Raw genomic sequence first — 19,056 nt, forward strand, 5'->3', positions numbered from 1 at the left:
GGTTTGGAAATACTTTGCCATGGAAGGAAGAGCAGATTTCTGATTTGGGTGATTATTTTAATCACCTCCAGCATATGCATGGGCTGCTTTTTTAAGAACTGAAAACATCCCAAAATAGGTGACTGGGGAAGAGTCAAGTGAAGGTTATCCTCTCCCTGGTACTCACACTGGGATGTCAAAAAGCTTGTAGGGGAAAAGCAATGGCTAACACTGAACTAAAATGGGGTCTTTATGAATATTCCTTCTCTTCCAAACTCCTGAGTGACTCTGCACCTTGGGGGCTTTCTGGGGGGAAAAAAAGATCTATAGCTGCATAAAAACTGGTGCTGGAGCAGTTTCAGGGTCTGCAGTGCTGGGATGACCCCAAGATTGTAAAAGTCCTTGTTCTCCCAGCCCGTGCAGCCAAAGAAGGAGTCTGGAATGTGTAGGATCAGCTTCTCAAGGCTGTTTATTTTCCCTTATCCAGAACATTCTTTCTCTGACCTGTTGAGCTCTCTCCAGCAGCTCGGCCATGGCATTCTGTCTGCCCTCAGGGCGGTGTTTACATTTTATATCAAAAATTACCTGTGCTATGTTTACAATATTGTGCCAATATCTGTCATTTCTGTTGGGCAGTGTGTCTGTGCCTTAAACCAACAGAAAAGTGTCACCAGCACAGCAAGGCATGGAGGGCAAGGAGAAGGAGAAGAAGGTCAGGACACACCCAAATCCTCCATCTTGGCCCCTTGTACCCCATTCTAAAAACCCCAAAATTCTACTTTTTCACCCTGTGTTAACTACCACACTGCTCAAACCCTTGTGGTTTGTAATTCCTCATAGAGAGTTGGCTAAAATCAAAGCCACAGGTGTTTTTGACTTTGTGCCAGGGTCTCTGAGCCCCTGCCAGGGTCTGGGGCAGCCAGGGGGATGTGCTGGGCTCCCACAGTGCATTTACAGCAGAAATGCAGCAGAATCTCCACATTTTCCCAGCTAATTGGTGAAGCAGGGAGCTCAGTGAGGTGTGGAGAAGCTCCGAGGTGATGGATTCCTTCTGTGAGTCCCTGCCTGGGTCCCAGGGCTGCCATCCCTCTGCTGGGAGCGGCTCTGGGAACGCTCTGGAGCACATTTCTACATTTGGAGCACATTTCCTTTCCTTACCTGGTGAATTTTCCACGCCCCACTCACTGGAAAACTTTGAAGAGGAGCCCCTGTGCTCTATAGCACTGAACTCATCTTTTCCTGCATTAACTGTTGATTTTTTTTCCTTTTTTTTTTTTCTGGTGGGGGGGGTTAGCGTTGGGATTTACAGTTCTTGAGATGGTATTTTGTGTTTGGACTTAGATGTTTATTATTTCTTATTTATATTACAATTTTATGAATTGTGAGTTTTACGGTGTTTTACTCCCAAGCTGTAAAATGGCTTTGTATTTATTTCTGTAAGGTTTTTTTAAGGAAAAACTATTTAATTAAGAAATTACATTTATTTTTACTTTTAACTTAATAACTATTTACTTATGTCTCATAATGTGGACTTTTTTTTTAATTATAAAATTCTACTTAAACTTATGAAAAAGAAGGTGAAGAAGAAGGACTAGTTATTGTTTTAAAACTTCTATTTCAGTTATATATATATTATTATATTTTAAAACTTTAAGTTTTCTATTATGTGATATTACACACTTCTATTTAAACTATGCACTTATAATCTTAATTTAATTATTTAATTTTGGAAGTCTTCTCTATAGCTTCAGGTTAAATGTAGTGTTTTCTTAAGGGACTATGTTTTTCTATACAGAAAGTTTTAAATTTTCAATATCTAGGGTTTAACAATTAACAATTCCATATGGAATCATAAACAACCAAACTTTTATTTCTTCCTACCAAAAATAATTTTTTCCCCCACAGGTTTTTTTCCTTTTGTTCCATAACTGGGGCCACATGGGAGGCTGTAATTTCTAATTACAAATATTTACCAGTCCTGTCACCTCCTTGTCACTGAGAAATTAAACCTGGTTTAGCTAATGAAAAGCCTAGCCAAGGGATGCACCAGTGTTAAGCTGTGGGGATCCATTGCTTTCCTCAAGATTTGAGCTGCACAGGACTTAAACAAGGAATATTTGAAGAGGGAAGCAAAGAGCTGAGGTTGATGCCATATTTAGTAGTGCATTATAATTTCTCTTGGAAGCGGTAGACCAGTAATCTGGGAATTTTGGCTGTCATCCTGCTCCTATTTATGAGCAATTTTAATGCAGTAATTACATGCAGGGAAAATTGTTCACTAGGTTGATGAGATAGATGGAAATTTAATCTTTTTTTCTTGTTTGGTTGTCCAATATTTTTATGGCATCCTTCTGGAAGCAAGGGGGTATAATAAAAGAATCTGGAACTCTGTTGCTCCTTGGAAATACTGATAGTTTGAAAGATTTGCTCAGTGTAAGTTAAAGGCAGCTCATTAAACAAACAAATGAGCTGTCCTTAGAGCAATCAGTATTTACTATTAACTGAACAGCACAGTAAATAATGAATTGCAGGTAAGGAACTACAGATAAGTATTTGCAGTGAATTCAAATTACTTGACTTAAGCCTGAGGCAGAGAAAAGCAAATAGAAAGTCAGAAAGAGAAGGAGGAGGGGGGAAGAAGAAGGGCACGGAGGGGTTGCAAATGTAACATTTGCTGTAGCAATCCATGCTCATTTGTGGTGCAGAAGAAAGGTTTTCCTGGGAATCTGGTGCCCCCATCCCTGCTGCAAGTGGTGCTGCAGTGAGAGAAATGGAGGATGTGGAATTCCTGGGGAAAAGGAGAAGAGAAGGCTTTATAAAGGGGAGACCTTATAAATTTTCCAGTACCTGCAGGGGGGTTACAAGAAGGCTGGAGAGGGATTTTGGACAGGATATGGAGGGACAGGACACAGGGAATGGCTTTCCAATGAAGGAGGGCAGGGATGGATGGGAGATTGGGATGGAATCCTTCCCTGGGAGGGTGGCAGCCCTGGCACAGGTGCCCAGAGCAGCTGGGGCTGGCCCTGGATCCCTGGAATTGTTCAAATCCAGGTTGGACAGTGCTTGGAGCAGCCTGGGACAGTGGAAGGTGTCTCTGCTATGGCAGGGGCTGGGAGAAGATGATTTTCAAGCCCCCTTCCAACCCACCCATCCTGTAATTCTGTGAAAATCAGGACTCTGCTTGGAGAGCAGGGCTGATGTTTTTCCAAGGTCAGGATTTTGCAAGTGGGTCCCTGGCACTGTCCTACCCCAAGGACAGAGCTGTGCTTTGGCACCAGCGAGACCAAAACCTGCCCACGGCTGCCAAGTGCCTGCACAGCTCCCTCAGCCATTTCTCCAAATTACTTAGGCAGCGAAACTGTTCATTTGCTGGGAGCTGGCAGACGTTGGGAAGTTTGGCTTTGGAGTTTAATCATCGTTGGAGTGAGAGATTGTGCTGCCTGGAGTTTGGGTGGCTGTGTCTGAAGGAGGATGGATGGGCTGTCTGGGGGATGTTGCTCATTAAGGAAGGGGTTTGGGGTGTTTTGGGTGCTGGAGGTGAGAGGGCAGGTTGGGGATTTAATCAGGATCTCTGCAGTTTCACCTGAGGACAGCCAGAGGTGTGACAGGCATCCTAAACACCCAAAGCTTGGCAGCCCTGCCTAAATGCCACCTTAAAAAGGTGAAGAGCTTAGTCCAGGTCTCTGCAGGGAGGAGGAGCCTCACCTGGCTGCCTGCTGAGCACCAGAGCAGGGCACAGAGGGGGGGAGAAGTGAGTGGGGCACGTCAGGGGAGATGGGTGAGGTGTTGGCATTCCATAATCAGCTACTCCACCAGGGATAAGAGACATGGGAGCATGAGGTTTATCTTACTGCGAGGTTGTCACACGATAAATATCTCTGCAGAGAGCCTCTTGCTTGATTCCCATCACCCCAGGACTGCACCTCGTGGAATCCCCTCCCAAAAAGCCAGCCCAGGTCCAAGGCAGCTGCAGGGAGGTTCCCAAGTGGAATTATCTGCTGGGTGTGCACCAGCCCATCACTGCTGGTCCCCCTGTGCTGCCTGCTTCCAAGGGCTGCTGCTGCCAGCCCCCAGCATTAGTATTCAAGCCAGGGAACAGGAGTGAGGTGCTAGACAGGCCGGCTAATTACAGCAGCCTGCAGAGGCAAGTCGGGCTGTGCCACATGATGAAGGATATCCTGCTTACTTGGAACGTCGCTGCTCTGCTGTGGCACTTCATTTAAAAAAAAATAAATAAAATAAGGTGTGAGCTAATTGGTTTGGTTAAAGAATTGAGCTGTGCTCTGGTGTTTTTTCTTGGATTTAATCTGAATTTATACAATGCTTTGTGACACTCATCTAAAGCGAAATGTGCTGTGACCTTAGCAAGCTGCACACCTCCTGTAATGCCAGCTGCCCTGCCTCTGGCTGGCATCCTGACCTGCCTGCTCCTGTCCCCAGAGCTGTCAGCAGATGGGGGAGAGGAGGCTCTCACTGCCACCAACGTACCATCTGCAGGCAGCGAGGATGCTCAGGTTTTTATGAGCCTAAATTGCAATTCTGCATCCAGAGGGTTTTCTGTCAGAGCATCTGTTTTACTGCCATGACACAGATCTGGGGCTGAGCGTGTGCCAGGAGCAGGTGAGGAGGGGCAGAGCAGTGACAGCAGCCATCAGGTAGCTGCTGGCTGGGGCTGCTGTGTGTCCTGCGTGTCCCCTGTGCTGTCACACAGCCCAGGTTTGGGCAGGCTGAGCTTTGGAAAGTTCCACTGCTCAAAAGGCAGAGCCAGGAGGACTCAAGCTGAGGGAATATCTGCCACAAACAGAACTAGTGGCATTGCCTGATTCTGGCTGATTTACCCCCAGGATAACCTGGGGGTGCCAGCTGAGCCTGTCCCCTGTCCCTGTCCCCTCCAGTGCCCTTCTGCAGAGCGGGGCACTAAGCAGATTAGTCGGCTTCTTCCATCAGCAAATACTCCAGGCCTAAGATACTTAAAAGACATCTGGTTTTTAACCTCATTTCTAAACAAATGAGGCTTATGTGATTATGGTGTCTGTCGCTTGCCCCTCGCTGGCCAATTGCAATCCTCAGCCGTGGATTTTGGTCTCACAGATGTGAACTTCCAGGAAGTTTCCATGGGATGGTGTGAACACAACTCATCCTGGAGGGAGAGCCACAGCACGAGCTGTGCTCATCCTGGAGATGATGTGAGAGGGAGTGTGCTGGAGGAAATAAAAATCTGTTTGTAGGGGAAAGCAGCCATGAGGAGCAAACCCCCATGGGTGGAGGCTGTGGTGGCGTGGCTGAGCTCTGCCTCTGCTCCAGCTGTGCTGGGCGAGCACATCCACCGCAGAGCCCCCTCCTGCTGTCCCTCCCGTGATCCCAGGATTGCTTTTCTGATCCCTGGATTAACGGGCTGGCATGTGCAAAGATCCAAGGGCTGTGTGTGAGGCAGGCTCGGCGTGGCAGGGCGAGCTCTGCCCCTGGGCTCGCGGCCGTGGCGCCGAGCTGGCCGGGCAGTGCCAGCCTGGGCTGCCCGCTGGGCCCGTGGCTCCTGCACGGTGGCCTTGTCTTCAGAATTGTTCTTTCACAGCTATCCTGACAGCTGAGGGCTGAATTCTCCCGGGACTGATGTCCCTTAGCCCTGTTAGAGGGTGCACGGGTAAGCACAGCTCGTGCTGGTTAATAATTCACTCAGGGGTCGTGGATGAAGTTGATGACTTCAGTTGGAAGTCCAGACTGAAACTAGAATCCTCCTCCATGGACCCATTTTTGCAGAAGCCCGGAATTTAGTTTTATATATAGTATGTAGTTTTATATATATATATATACATATATTTATTTATTTAGTTAGTTAGTTTTTAAATATAGTTATTTATTTATTTATACAGTTCTGAAATTTATTTATTTATTTATACCATTTATTTATTTATTTATTTATTTATCTATAGTTATATATATATTGTATATAGCTTTGGGTTGGAAAGTGCCTTAAAAATCATTTTCTCCCACCCCTGCCATGGCAGGGACACCTCCCACCGTCCCAGGCTGCTCCAAGCCCTGTCCACCCTGGCCTTGGGCACTGCCAGGGATCCAGGGGCAGCCACAGCTGCTCCGGGCACCTGTGCCAGGGCCTGCCCACCCTTCCAGGGAAGGATTTCTTCCTGATTTTTCATCTAAATCAGAATTCTCTCTTTTACTTCTCTGTGAATTTCACTTAAATTCTCATTAGAGCTGGATCTGTCTCCTTTTTGCCGCTACACAACATTTTTACCTTGTAATTCAGAACCTAAGGATGGCCAGTGGAATGTGCAAAATCCACTCAGAGTAGTTCTGGGACTGTGGGGAAAAAGCAAAGGTTTCATGTTCTGGTTCCTAGTAATGAACTAAATGAGATTGTGTCCTTCTTTGAGCATAAATGAAAGATAAAAGACAGATGAGATTTATGAACGAGGTCATTAGTGTACCAAATTTCTCTCATTAGATCTGTAACATTACTTTCCAACTTACACAACTCTCATTAGAAAAATTTATGAACTGGAATGATTACAAATACACCATACTCTAAACCATCCCTACTTTTAATTGCCAAATGGTAAAAAAACAATTATATTTCTGTGCTACAACAGAGCTGTACTTTTGTGCATGGGCTTCTTTATTAGAATTTAAGTAGAGGTTGTTCCTGAAGCCAGGGGATGAGGCGAGAGGAAAATGAACCATTTAGTGCAATTTAGCTGCAAACCTGAAGCATTGCTTTAATTTTATAACTGTCTCAGACCCAGGTTGATCTTGCAGGCTAATATTACTGTTTTTTCTTCTCACCAGACTCCCACTCTCACAACCCTGTGCCTGATTTGAAGTGACAGTGAGCGGAAGCATAAGGTATCTCTCATTCTGTTTGGACTCCTTGTTTACAGAAGAGTGATGGAGATGCTATTAAGCACAAAAGGCATCACCATATGCCTGTTTTTCTTTGTATTGAGTTTGGCAGCAGCTATTGAAATACCATTATCAGGTGAGTTGTAGCTATTTGCTGTGCACTTTGCTGTTTTGTTTGGTATTCCTTTGCAGCTATCCCTGAAGGAAAAATACTAAATCCTCCTTTCCAGTTGTGTTCCATTTGGAATTTAATCTCGCCACAATGTGGCCTTTGGGAAATTCAGGTCTGATCAAAAACTAAGCTGTCGTGTTTGGGCCTGCTTAAATGGAGCAGTAAAGTTGTCTAATAACATCTCTCTGGTGTTAGCTCCGAGGGTTTGGGTTTGTCCTTCACTTCAGTTCCTCATTTTGGCTCTGAATGCCCCTGAAGCTTGTTTGATGTGCCTAAATCCCTCCTTGCATGTGGTGCAAGCTGCCATCCCAGCCTGGGGAAGGAGCAGGTGGATGTCTCAGGGCCAGTGTTGGTCCCCAGAGGAGGATTTCACACTCTGTGCCCTGCCCAAGGGAGCAGCTCCTGCATCCCTCGCCGGCTGGGAGGAATTTAAACTGCTTGTTTTACATGGATCATGAGCTTCCAGGACACGTGTAAGATACGGGATGAGGCTCACAGGGATCAATCCAAGGAAAGCCTGAGGACCCCTCTGCCTGGAGTACAGCCCAGACCTCCCCAGCTTTGCATTTTTCAGACAAAATGGACCAGGAGGGTCGAAAACTGCATTTTGCTTTGTTGTTCCTGTTAAAAAAAAAAAAAAAAAAAAAAAAAGGCAACAAAGCAAAACTCAATAATATAACAATATTAGAGTTTATTTATTATGATGGGGAAAAATAAAGAAGTAAACCTAAGGAGGAATAAATTTAGGCAGTTTTCAGGGTCTCTCCTACTTTTCAGAGTAGGACATGGGCTGGTTTCAGGGCATCCTTTAGATCTGCCATGAGCTCTTAGCACTCTGGAGCCTGCCAATAGCCATGGCTGCAAAGAGGAAGCCAACCAAGCAGGTTTATAGGATATTTTTGTAAAACAATCCATATTTGCATTGGGAAGTAGAGGTTTGTGTTTTTTTTTTTCAGGAAGGAACAGCAGTGGCTCCTTGTGTTTCAATAAAGCCAAAGTGGAGCTGCGACTGTAAAGCACAGGACAGACCCTCTGGGCATCCACTGCTTTTATGAACCTACCCCAGGGAACCACCTAACCCTTAATTAGCTGTAATGAAGCATTTTATATTATAATAAAAAGTTATTTCTCATCAGTGGAGCTGGTGGGCTTGGAGGTGTTCACCTTTGAGACCATATGATATGACAATACATAGCGTTTCGCTCCAGCTTTCAGCTCCCTGGACTTAAAGCAGCACCCAAAGAGCATTTTAATTCTCTTCCTGGCTGTTTATAACAATGGGGTGATCCTATTATACCAGCTCCACTGCAGGGAACATTCTCCTTCCTCTGTTACACAGGCTTTTGTAACACTTTAATTCCCTCAGAAAAAAACCAAAAAGTTTGTGCAGCCTCGAAGCGTGACCGTGCAGCTGCACCCTGGGGCAGATATGAAAGCAGCCTTGCAGCCCATGGATTTTCCTGGCAGTCCATGGGTTTTCCTGGCAATTTTAGCCAGGATGGAGCAGCAGTTTGCTGCTTCACATGTGTGCATCTGAGTCTGGATTAAATCCAGTGACTGACTTCACCTATGAATAAATTTGCCACAGCCCTGTGCTTTGGCTTGAGCTCTGGCATGGTCCCAGCTCCCCTCTGCCCGGGTGGGTTTGGAGGGGAATGAGGGTGGGCACTGTCCCTCTGCCAGGCCTTTCTGTGGCCACGGAGGCAGTGGCAGTGGCCAGAGGGTATTGTGAGTGCCAGGGAGGAGATGTTCATCTTTTTCCCAAGGTGAGCCTCACTCTCTGCAGGAATAATGCAATCCTGCCATTGTCTCTCCACTCAAGGGGAGCCCAGTTTGGCTGGAATGTTGTTTTAACCCAATTCCACTTTGTGCTCAGTTTCCCAGCTTCCAACCATCACGGAGCAATCCCACACCCAGGTTGCCTACCCTTTTGACGAGGACTTCACCATTAAATGTGAAGCCAGAGGAAACCCCCAGCCCACGTGAGTACTGCCTGGAGAAGCAAACAGAAGCTGAGCTTGCTTTTAACCTTTGCCAGGCATTGTTGTGTCTGTCTGGAGCTGCTGCACAAAATCCTGCTCATCATCCTCAGTGGGGTTAAGGTTTGGCTTTCCATTCAGGCCATTCAGCTTTTGTTGCTCCATCACTTCCCCTCACCCTGTGAATAGGTATCAACATGGTTTTCCTTGCTGGGGGATGTTTCATTTCTCTGGCACGTGCCAAAAACCCCGTGGTTTAAAAAAGAAAATAAATTCTTGTCTGAGTTGTGCTGCAAAAGATGGGCAGTGTCATGGTAATCAAAGTTCCCAGCTGTTCCTCTGCCTCTTCCACAGCAACCCTAAAAATCCCAAACACATTAAACTGTGTATTCAAACACCACATTTGCATTTTATCAGATATCTTGTCTGTACCTAACATCAGCAGGGCTGTGGTGATGGTAGAGATAGACACAGGAGTTCTTCAGAGAAATATCCAAAGATAAGCTCTGTGCATTTTACACCAGTGTGGAAAAGACAAAGATTTTTAATGAAAATGTGATTAACAAGAGTGTAATAATAACACAGTAAAAACTCCTCCAGAGGCTTTCACCACTGAATGGTGTTTGGGCTAAATGAATAGCTGGTTTGAATGTAATTTTTTTCCCTTTAATCCTTCCCTTCTCCTTTCTTTGTAATACAATTTAAACTTTAAAAGACATTCTTTTATTTAGATCAAGGCAATTTGGTAATTTTTAATTGAGCTCTGAATGGGGATTTGTAGCATGATAACAAATTCCCTTTGTTCACTGTTTGTCAGTGCATCAATGAAAAGTTTCCTGATGTATTTCAATGATGTGGTAGTGCCTGTTAAGCAAGGGGATCCCATATTCCTCCCATCATGGAGCAAGGCAGTTTTGCCAAGACCAGTGAAGTACCAAAACAACTGTTTTGTTGTTAATTATTTATTCTCTTAAAACCAAAAAGAAAGGTACATCTGCCACTGAATTGATGATACACTGTAATTCCCAGCTGTCTGATTTTAAATCAATTTAGGCAAATTTCAATCCATCTGAGAATTGCAGGCACAGCATTTATCAAAATCAGCCCCCAGCAGCATCAAAACTACAAATGGATCTATGGCAAGGAGAACCTCAATGGAATCACCTCAGTTTCTTCTGATTCAGCCATGGTGGAGGGCGGGAAAAGCTCTTGTGGATCTTTTCCATTCCGAATCAGCAATTCCACAGGCTTTGCAGAGCTGCAGGTGCTCTGTCCCTGCCCCTGCTCCCAGCCCTGGGCTCTTGTCCCATGTCACAGGCAAGAAAAGCAGAGAGTTTGGAAAGAGGGATGTGCCCGAGGGGCAGCACGAGGCAGAGGAGCGCAGTGGTCGCTCTGCCATTCAGCTCTCTCCTCTTACATCCAGTTTTTTCCTTTTATTTTGTTAAATATATAAATTAAAATTATATGCATAAATATATATAACTTTAATAAATAAATTAAAATAAATATATAAATTAAAAATATACATAAATATATATTTAACTTTTATTTGCTAAATAACCCTCTTGGCCTGATAATTACCCCTCATTTATACCAAAATGCTGTCCTGAGGCCTGCCCACTGTAACATTTCTTTTCCTTTCCAGCTTTAACTGGACTAAGGATGGAAAACCCTTTAATTTATCATCTGACCCGAGGATAGTTACATCTAACAACTCTGGAACTTTTGTGATCCAAAACCGAGGAATCATCAACAATTTCCAAGGGAAATATCGCTGCTTTGCCTCCAACGTGCTGGGAACTGCCATGTCAGAGGAAATTGAGCTGATTGTTCCAAGTAAGAGCTTTATTTTTGGTTTGAATTTGTAGTTATTACTATTATTATTTAAATAAGAACTATCTTTCCTCAAAATTAATGGGAAAGAAGCAGCTCGCTAAGGTGATGCATGGCAAAACACGAATTGTTTGTTATTCAGTGAACATTCAAAGAAGAAAGTGGTATTTTCTTCTTGGAATAATTTAATTTAATTCCTGGTTTTGAGGACAGAAACCAAATCTGGATGCAGGATTTCAGACCACTGAACTATCAACTCCCACAGGTTATTACTGCAAAATAGCAACGGATGCAAATGTTTGAAAACTCCAGGGGAAGTGATTTGATCAGCTGTGAGTTCATTAATCTGATGTCAGCAGCATTCAGGGATTGGGATAAATACTGATGGGGAGAAGAATAAAGCCCTGCAACTAAATGGAAAACAAGCTTAAAAATAAAACAGGGAAAATTACTGATCCTAGGAATTTGTGCTTCCACTATTAGCACGGAGGAAGGGCAGAGGGGGAAATGAGGGATTAAGGACCAGGTTTGTAGAAGTGGCATGAAATTTATGGATAGAATCAAAGGATCATTAAGGTTGGCAAAAAGCTCTTAAAAATCATTGAGTCCAACCCTTAACCCAGCCCAGCCATGTTCAGCATTCACCTGTGTCCCAAAGCTGAAACAGCTGCTTTGTACCAATCCATTTAATCACCTGTAGTTTGGAATATGAGCACGCATTTTGGTTCTAAATTCAGGATTGTAACATACGAAATGAGAAGAGGAAAATCAGAAGCAGAATCTTCCTAGAGGGAGTAGAAAGGACAAGGAACTCGTCGAGCTCCATGATGGAGCAGGGTGAGAACCTGAAGCAGGTTTTATGATGCAGTTCTGATGCCTTGTGCAGGCTGCCGTAGAGCAGAGGCTGGGCAGAGTCACAGAATAAAGCAGGGATTTATTCAAGGATCTCCTCCATGGATCCACCTTGGGCAGCACCAGAGCCCAGCCAGGGCTGCACCCAAATGAACCAAAATGGTCCCAAAATGAACCCAAGATGAACCAAAATGGTCCCAAAATGCACGAGCGCTCCCGGGGCTCTCCCTGGGATCAGTTCTGCTCCATTGGCACCTTGGAGTTCATTGTCCCATTCCAGCTCCAGCCCATCAGTCCCATCCTGCTTGTTTTTCTCTCTCCAGCCCAAGCTGTTTGTGCTCCTGGGCTGAGGTTTGGATCATTTGTCCTTGGTGCCCAGCTGGAGCAGGAATTATTTTGTGTCCCTGCTCTGTGCAGAGCTCACCATCCCCTGATATAAATCCCAGACCCACACACTAAAGCAGAACAGAACCTGAAAAATATAAATGCTAAAACCTGAGGCATCAGTTCAGTGGCAGGAATGGAGAAAAGCAGCAGTGCAGTGGATTTTTTCAGATTAGATCCTGCATTTCCAAGCTCCTACAATATTTTGTTATGAAATATCTGACAGCTCCGTGCTCAGGTGGAATCCATGTGTCAGGGGATGCATCCACAGCCTTCTCAGCCCCACAGTGACAGGAGGTGGCTGCTTTTGTACAAAAAACACTTCTGGCAGATCAGTGCAGAGGAAATGGGCTATGAGAAACATGAATAAACATTTTTGTCCTGTCTTCAGCACAGGAAATAATCCTGAGAAACATTCCAGCCATAGCCAGGGCTGGGAGAGTCGTGGTGCTGTGGGCACATGGAAAACAAGACATTGCAAGGGCTGGGGGGGTTCCTGGGAGGCAGCTGCTGAGGATACCATGTAAATGTATTTTATGAGTGCTCCTCATAAATGACACACTTTATTTCCTTCCATCCAGATTTATGAATTTCTTTTCCATTGGGAAATCTATTTTATGTTGCAATGTGCTGCACAGTAATCCCTGATGCCAGAGCTTGGTGATGGGTGAGGAATTAGCAGCATTCCAGGTGTTGTTCTGTGGTTTAGTCTCCACCACCTTGCAGCTGTTTTTGGGAAGAGTTTTCCAGAGCAGAGGAGAATTGGGGAAAGCTTTGGAACAGTAAGCTGAGGTTTGTTGAACCTCAGGCTCCACAGGTAGGACAGGGCAGCTGATGGCAGCTGGAGTTTCAGGCAGGGACAGGAGTGATGCAGTTTAACTCCAGACAGGACATGGTTTTTCACTTTGGAGTCTGGCCAGGGCAGTGGGGTTAATACAACCTCTCTTCAGCAAAATTTCTCAAACTCATTACATGTGAGAGGAGTTAAAGTGCCCAGTGTCATGTTTGCACCTCCAGCAGCAGAATGTTGTGATACTCCATTGCTACTGAACTAAAAAAGATGGGAAACAAGGAGTTGATGTCTGTACTTGGGATTATTGGATCTGTATTCAGAGAGGACTTTTTTTGCTTTTAATGAAGAAGTCTAGAGTAGCTTAAGTAGATATTAAATACATTGGGAGTGGATGGCAATGAATTTATGGAGAGGTTACAAACATGGCTGTTATCAAAAGCAAGAGGAATTTTAGTGCTAATATATGCAAATTCCTAAACCCAGCAAGAAAAAGACATGCTACAGATAATGTATTAGAGGGATTTACCCAACTCACACATCTTTTGAAGCACATTTGCTGTTATTAGAACTCTTCTGCCATCAGTTCTTTCATTTACTGGTGCAGTGTAAAAGCTGCAAATTAAATCAGGATTCAGAGAGGAGTAGAAGCACCTTTGATTTTCTAAAGTGCTCTACAACTGTGCCCCAGTGAAAGAGCTGCTGGTGCACGGATCTGCTGCAAATCAGAGCCTGCCACGGCAGGGCTGGGGATAAATCACCTCTATTCACCCCCAGGTTTTGGAGCACAGACTGGTACATGTGAGATCACTCCGTGCATTCATGATGATGATGCAGAGGTGGCAGAGCTGTGCCAGCTGTATTCAAGTCAGATGTAAAGCTCCTTGGCAAAGTCACCGTGCCAGGGAAGGGAAGAAAACCCCAGTGAGGCAGAGCAGGACAGGTTCTTTCATAAATTACATTTCCACTGCAGAAGCAGAATGCTGGGTCTGCAAGGCTGCTGCTGAAAAGGAGAACAAAAGAGTGTTTACTCACAGTAGTCATTCCAGGGAAGCAATAGAAATGTCAGCAGAAATGATCATTAAATCTCACCTACACAATGAAAATACCCCACCTCCCCTATGTAGGATGACATTAAGGAGAGGAGGAAGAATGGGCTCTGAGGATCTCGATGTGTTTGCAGCACTAACAAAGGCCAGATTGTTACAAGATACATTCAGCATGAAAATGAATTTAAATGGTGAGAACACAGACTTCAGCTCCCCTCCTCCAGCATTTCGGGAATCTGCTGCTTGAATTGGTGAGCAGGCCCAATGCCAGAGGAAGGAGAAGAAGTACAGTTTAAACTTCTTTAATTAACTGTGCTGTAAAAGACTCTTCACGGCAGACTGAGTTAAGATTTATGCTTGGTATTTCTAAAGCTGCTGCTCCAAAAGACCAGAGACCTGAGGATGGAAAAATTGGCTGCATGTAAAATTTTCCCGTGGCAGGCTGTGCTCTGATGTGATGTTAGTGCAAGAATTCCCGAAGAAAGCCAGACCTGAGTTAATATTCCAACACTCAGGTGTGAATATCCTGAAATCAGTAAAAGATACTGAGCTGAGTAGGAGGTCTCAGATTTGTGAAGGCTTCGGTGTAGCCTTTATGGAAGATAAAACAAAAGAGAGCAATTCACTGAGACTTTGCAGGTGATGGGGATGAAATGTAACTCTCTTGCTTCCTAAGCCAGTGACCTTCACCTGTGGCCACCTAAATCATTGGGCACACTGATTCTTGCCTGTGGCCATCATTTTAAAAAGGATACCAGAGACTGACACAGAAAAAACCTGTCACTGATTGCATTCCACATCTTCAGGTGTGAGAGGACTCCCAGCCATGCTCTTCCTGACACCAAGGCTTTGCTAACTTTTTCAATTTAAGGCAGCAATTAAAAAATCCATAAACAAGCAGGGTCCCATCTCATAAACAGTTGAAAGGCTGCAATGGAAATTACAGATTTAACTACTGCTCCTGCTCCATGGATCAGAATATCAATTGAGGCACGGAGATGAGCTCTGGAAACTTCCCAAGCTTCACTCAGTGCAGCTCAACATCAGGGACTGAAAGTCATGGTTCAGATTCCTTAAAATGTTGGGCTGTTTGCTGTACAAGATACAGATCTGTATGAAAAATCCTAATTAGATGCTAATTTAAGTGACTAAGGAGCTGGAAATTTTGAAGTTATAGAAATTTCTTGACTATTCCTGCTTTGCCTCACTGTTACATACTTTAAGGGTTTATTTGCAGGGAAAAATATGAGACTACCCATGATGGATCAGGCTAAACTCTCCTTTATCCCAGGATGTCTTTGGTAGAATCCACAGGGAAGGTTATAAAACCAGACCTGGGTTACAGTGATGCTTTTCTACAATAATTTCACAATGTATTTGCTAATTGCTGATTTATCATCCTGAATTCACTCCCATTTTACACCTGATACTGGTAGAAACAAGACACAGGGATCCCAAGGACATGTTACCTGCAGAAATGTTTTTCCGTTCTTCAGTTTCTCAACACTTTGACCCCAAAACATACAAAATACCTGATGCAATGGGCTCCATTCTCACATAAACTGGAATAAATTACCATAATTGATACAGTTTCAGTGTGAAGTCACTGTAATAGCAGCAATACAAAAACTGAGCTGTAGGACAAGATGTCCTAAATGGATCTCTGAGTAAATCTGGAGCAATTCTGGGGACTGGAGTTCCCAGCTCTGCTTGCTGTATCTCTGAATCTCTATTTCTGCTAAACTCAAATTAAGCCTTTCTGTTGCACCCTATTGGTCTCTCTCCTGTTTGCTTTAGGTTGAGAAGCTGCATTTTCTGAAGGGATGAGGAGGAGAGACTCTGGCCCCTTTCTGGATTTTTTGCCAGCCCCCCCAAATTTGGTGCTTCAGCCTGGTCTCAAGCACAGCTCAGTCACTGAACTTTGAGTCACCCCAGGGACTAAACAGATCCTGGCTCCTTGCACAAATGACTTGGCCACTGATAATCTTCTGTTTCCATGGTTCACACTCTGTCAGAGCACTTCAGTTCTGGTTTGGAGTGCAGCCTTGCCAAGAAATAAACCCTTGGTCAGCGAAGCCTTTCCCAGGAGTATTTTGAAGAGGTATTTGAGGATTTTAGGAGATTCTCCATAGCTGGAGTTGGAAGTGCAGGTTTCCATCTTCCCTGTGACTGTCCCACTCACACCCCATGATTTGTGTGTGGTCAGAGCCCTCCTGGGGCTTTCTCAGAGTCACTAAATCCCTCTGCTCTGGGTATTTGGGAAGCAGCACTCAGAGCTGTGCTGGATCCCCTCCCATCACATCCCTGTGTGGGGGATTCCATGGAATTTTGATGGAACAGTGTCACTGCTATATCTGCAGAAACACCAGCTGAGTTTTTCAGTGGCCATGTGCTGCACTGAGAACTCTGTACAATATCAAACACTTCCATGGCACAATTTATTTTGTGCAATGCTATGGAGTTGAACTCAGCTATGATAGTTTCTGTGATCAACCACAAATCAGTGGTGATTGATTCTGGAATGTCCTCTAATTAGGGCATAGGAGCCCTGCAAAAATATCCAAAATATTGCCTGCATAGATGTCCTGAAGACTGATGTGCAAAAGGCAAATTCTAATGCGACAGGAGCTTTTTATTTTGAATAAATCTGAATTCAGAAGCAAGTATTTTTCCTAGTCTTTGAGACCAGTGGGACCCCAGCAAAAAAATTATGCTTGTCAGAGGGTTTGGCTCAGGAATTTATCATGAGTTTTCATCTCTTGCAAAGCTTCAAGGATTAAACCAGACAAATTCATCCATTATGAGGATGAAAATCAAAGCTTTTCAATGCTTTTCATGGTTAACTAATCAACAAAAGCCAGCATGGAAGGACCCAAATGCCCTGATCACCTGTGGTGCAAGTACTTGTTGGAGGTGGAGGACATTTGGGGTCAAATTGCTGCTTCCCCCAGTGAAGTCCAGCTGCCAACATCTGCCCCCCACATTGGAGATGGATATCTGTGCTGCCAGCTCATGACACCAGGACTGTGACTTGTCACTGTCTCCTGGTGGGACTCAGTAAATTTCTGTATAATTCTGTAATTACTGGCCACAGAAATTCACTGAGGAGCCCAGTGGTTATGGCACCCAGCTGGGATATCAGAAACCCAGATTGAGTTCTGCTAAATGAGGCAAAAAATGGGTTTGAACAAGGGGTTCCAATGTCCTAAATAAGTGACCCCATATTAGTCCATTTGCTGATCGCATTGGTTTGGTCAGAAATCCCTTTATCCTTCCCTGATCCAGCTTATTTCAAGTTTTGTTGTGAGCGACGTGCTTTGGGGAATAAATAAGCTTTAGATCAAGGAATTGGCTTTTTCCTGCTGGAAAATATTCCACCTCTGCAGTCAGCAGATGTATTTCCCAGGGCTTGAAGAGTGCAGGTTACTGAAGGTACTGGATATGAATAGGCAGCTCTTTTTTTTTTTCACCTGAAATTTCACCTACAGAGTGGGTGATGCTCATTAGCTGCATTTTGCCTCTCCTAAGAATTCCCAACCTATTAATAACCCTCCTGGAGATAAAATCTCTGCAGAGTCTGCATTCAGGCAGTCAGCACTGGAGTGATTGCTTCTTTTCATGTTTACTAATCCTGAGATGTGTGAAGTGTCCTCAGAGTCCTGTCCCTACATTTCTCCCCCTCTCCTTTCCTCTGTCTCCTCCCCTGGGATGTTGCAAATTCCCTGCTGGACCCCTGATGTCTCAAGATGTGGAGCTGCTCTCAGAGCTCCCTGTCATGGTGTGGACACCAGGGAGGTGACGTTGGCTGTGCCAGCTTGACTCTGCACAGCCAGGACGTTCTCCATCCTTTGCTGTTTAATTGCTGCTCATTTTGCTGGTTGATGCTGGTGTGAAGTGAAACTTTGGCCAGTTTGAACTTGCCTGAAATGAAAGCAGGAGGCGACGTCAGCCCTGAAACTGCCTTAGCTCAGTTCCTTCAAGGAGTGGTTCCATCTTACAGGCTGCTTTCTCTGGGATCATCTCCAAGCTGAGCCTCCTTTGGTCTGGGGTGGGCTCCAGCCCAGCTCTACTCCCATTTCCCACATCAGCTCCAGTGGCATTTTGGGCATCCAAATTTCCCCAGGTGTGCCAAGCACGGATCAGGCTTTGAACAAAATGCTGGCATCAGGTGCCGTGGGTGATGAAACATTGATCCATTAACCATTTATCCTGTATTTAAGCCCAGCTAGAGCAGCCCTGGTACAGCCCCGTGAGCTTTGTGCCAAGCCTATCCCTGCACCCCGAGCCTGCAGGAATCCAGGCTCATCTTCCATGCCTGAGGAGGCAACAGAGGCTTCACACCAGCCTTCCTCTGATCCTGGAGCTGGAGGAGAGCTGGGACAGCTCCAGGCAGGAGCCTGATGTCTGTCCTCACCTGCAGGGACTTGCAGTGAGTCCTTAGGAACATGTTTTATTCAAGGCTTCCAGAACATTCCACACTCCCAGGCTGGTTTCTGATCTCTTACTGATGCCTTCCCTAGAGCAGAGGCTGGGCAGAGTCACAGAATAAAGCAGGGATTTATTAAAGGATCTCCTCATGGATCCACCTTGGGCAGCACCAGAGCCCAGCCAGGGCTGCACCCAAATGAACCAAAATGGTCCCAAAATGAACCCAAATGACCCAAAATGGTCCCAAAATGCACGAGCGCTCCCGGGGGCTCTCCCTGGGATCAGTTCTGCTCCATTGGCACCTTGGAGTTCATTGTCCCATTCCAGCTCCAGCCCATCAGTCCCATCCTGCTGGTTTTTCTCTCTCCAGCCCACGGTGTTTGTGCTCCTGGGCTGAGGTTTGGATCATTTGTCCTTGGTGCCCAGCTGGAGCAGGAATTGTTTTGTCTCCCTGCTCTGTGCACAGAGCTCAGCATTCCCTGATATAAATCCCAGACTCACACACTAAAGCAGCACAGAATCTGAAAATATAAAAGCTCAAACCTGAGGCATCACTGGGAGCAGCTGGGGCCCCACCAGTGCACAGCCCTTGGTGCCAGGCTTGTCCTTAGGGACCCTTTGGCCTTGAGTGGTCCCTTCCAGACAGCACAAAGGAGCTAAAGGAAGTGTTTGAAAAGAATTGTGTTAAAATAAAGCCAAAGCAAAGCACAGGACATCACAAACAAGTGTTAA

At 45.0% G+C, this 19,056-nt stretch overlaps 1 protein-coding gene across 8 annotated transcripts in view; it reads left to right on the plus strand.

Moving 5' to 3' along the window:
- The window catches only part of CHL1 (cell adhesion molecule L1 like), a 140,044-nt gene that overhangs the window by 75,943 nt on the left and 45,045 nt on the right, over positions 1-19,056 (plus strand). For all 8 annotated transcript variants that reach the window (XM_077786188.1, XM_031505903.2, XM_077786189.1 and 5 more), the window contains 3 exons: positions 6,784-6,973; positions 8,886-8,991; positions 10,634-10,824. In XM_077786188.1, the coding sequence (XP_077642314.1) occupies positions 6,883-6,973; positions 8,886-8,991; positions 10,634-10,824 (388 nt within the window). In that variant the 5' untranslated portion in view covers positions 6,784-6,882. The remainder of the gene's footprint in view (positions 1-6,783; positions 6,974-8,885; positions 8,992-10,633; positions 10,825-19,056) is intronic.

Source organism: Lonchura striata, chromosome 12 (assembly GCF_046129695.1).
Source record: "Lonchura striata isolate bLonStr1 chromosome 12, bLonStr1.mat, whole genome shotgun sequence".
Lineage (NCBI taxonomy): Eukaryota > Metazoa > Chordata > Aves > Passeriformes > Estrildidae > Lonchura > Lonchura striata.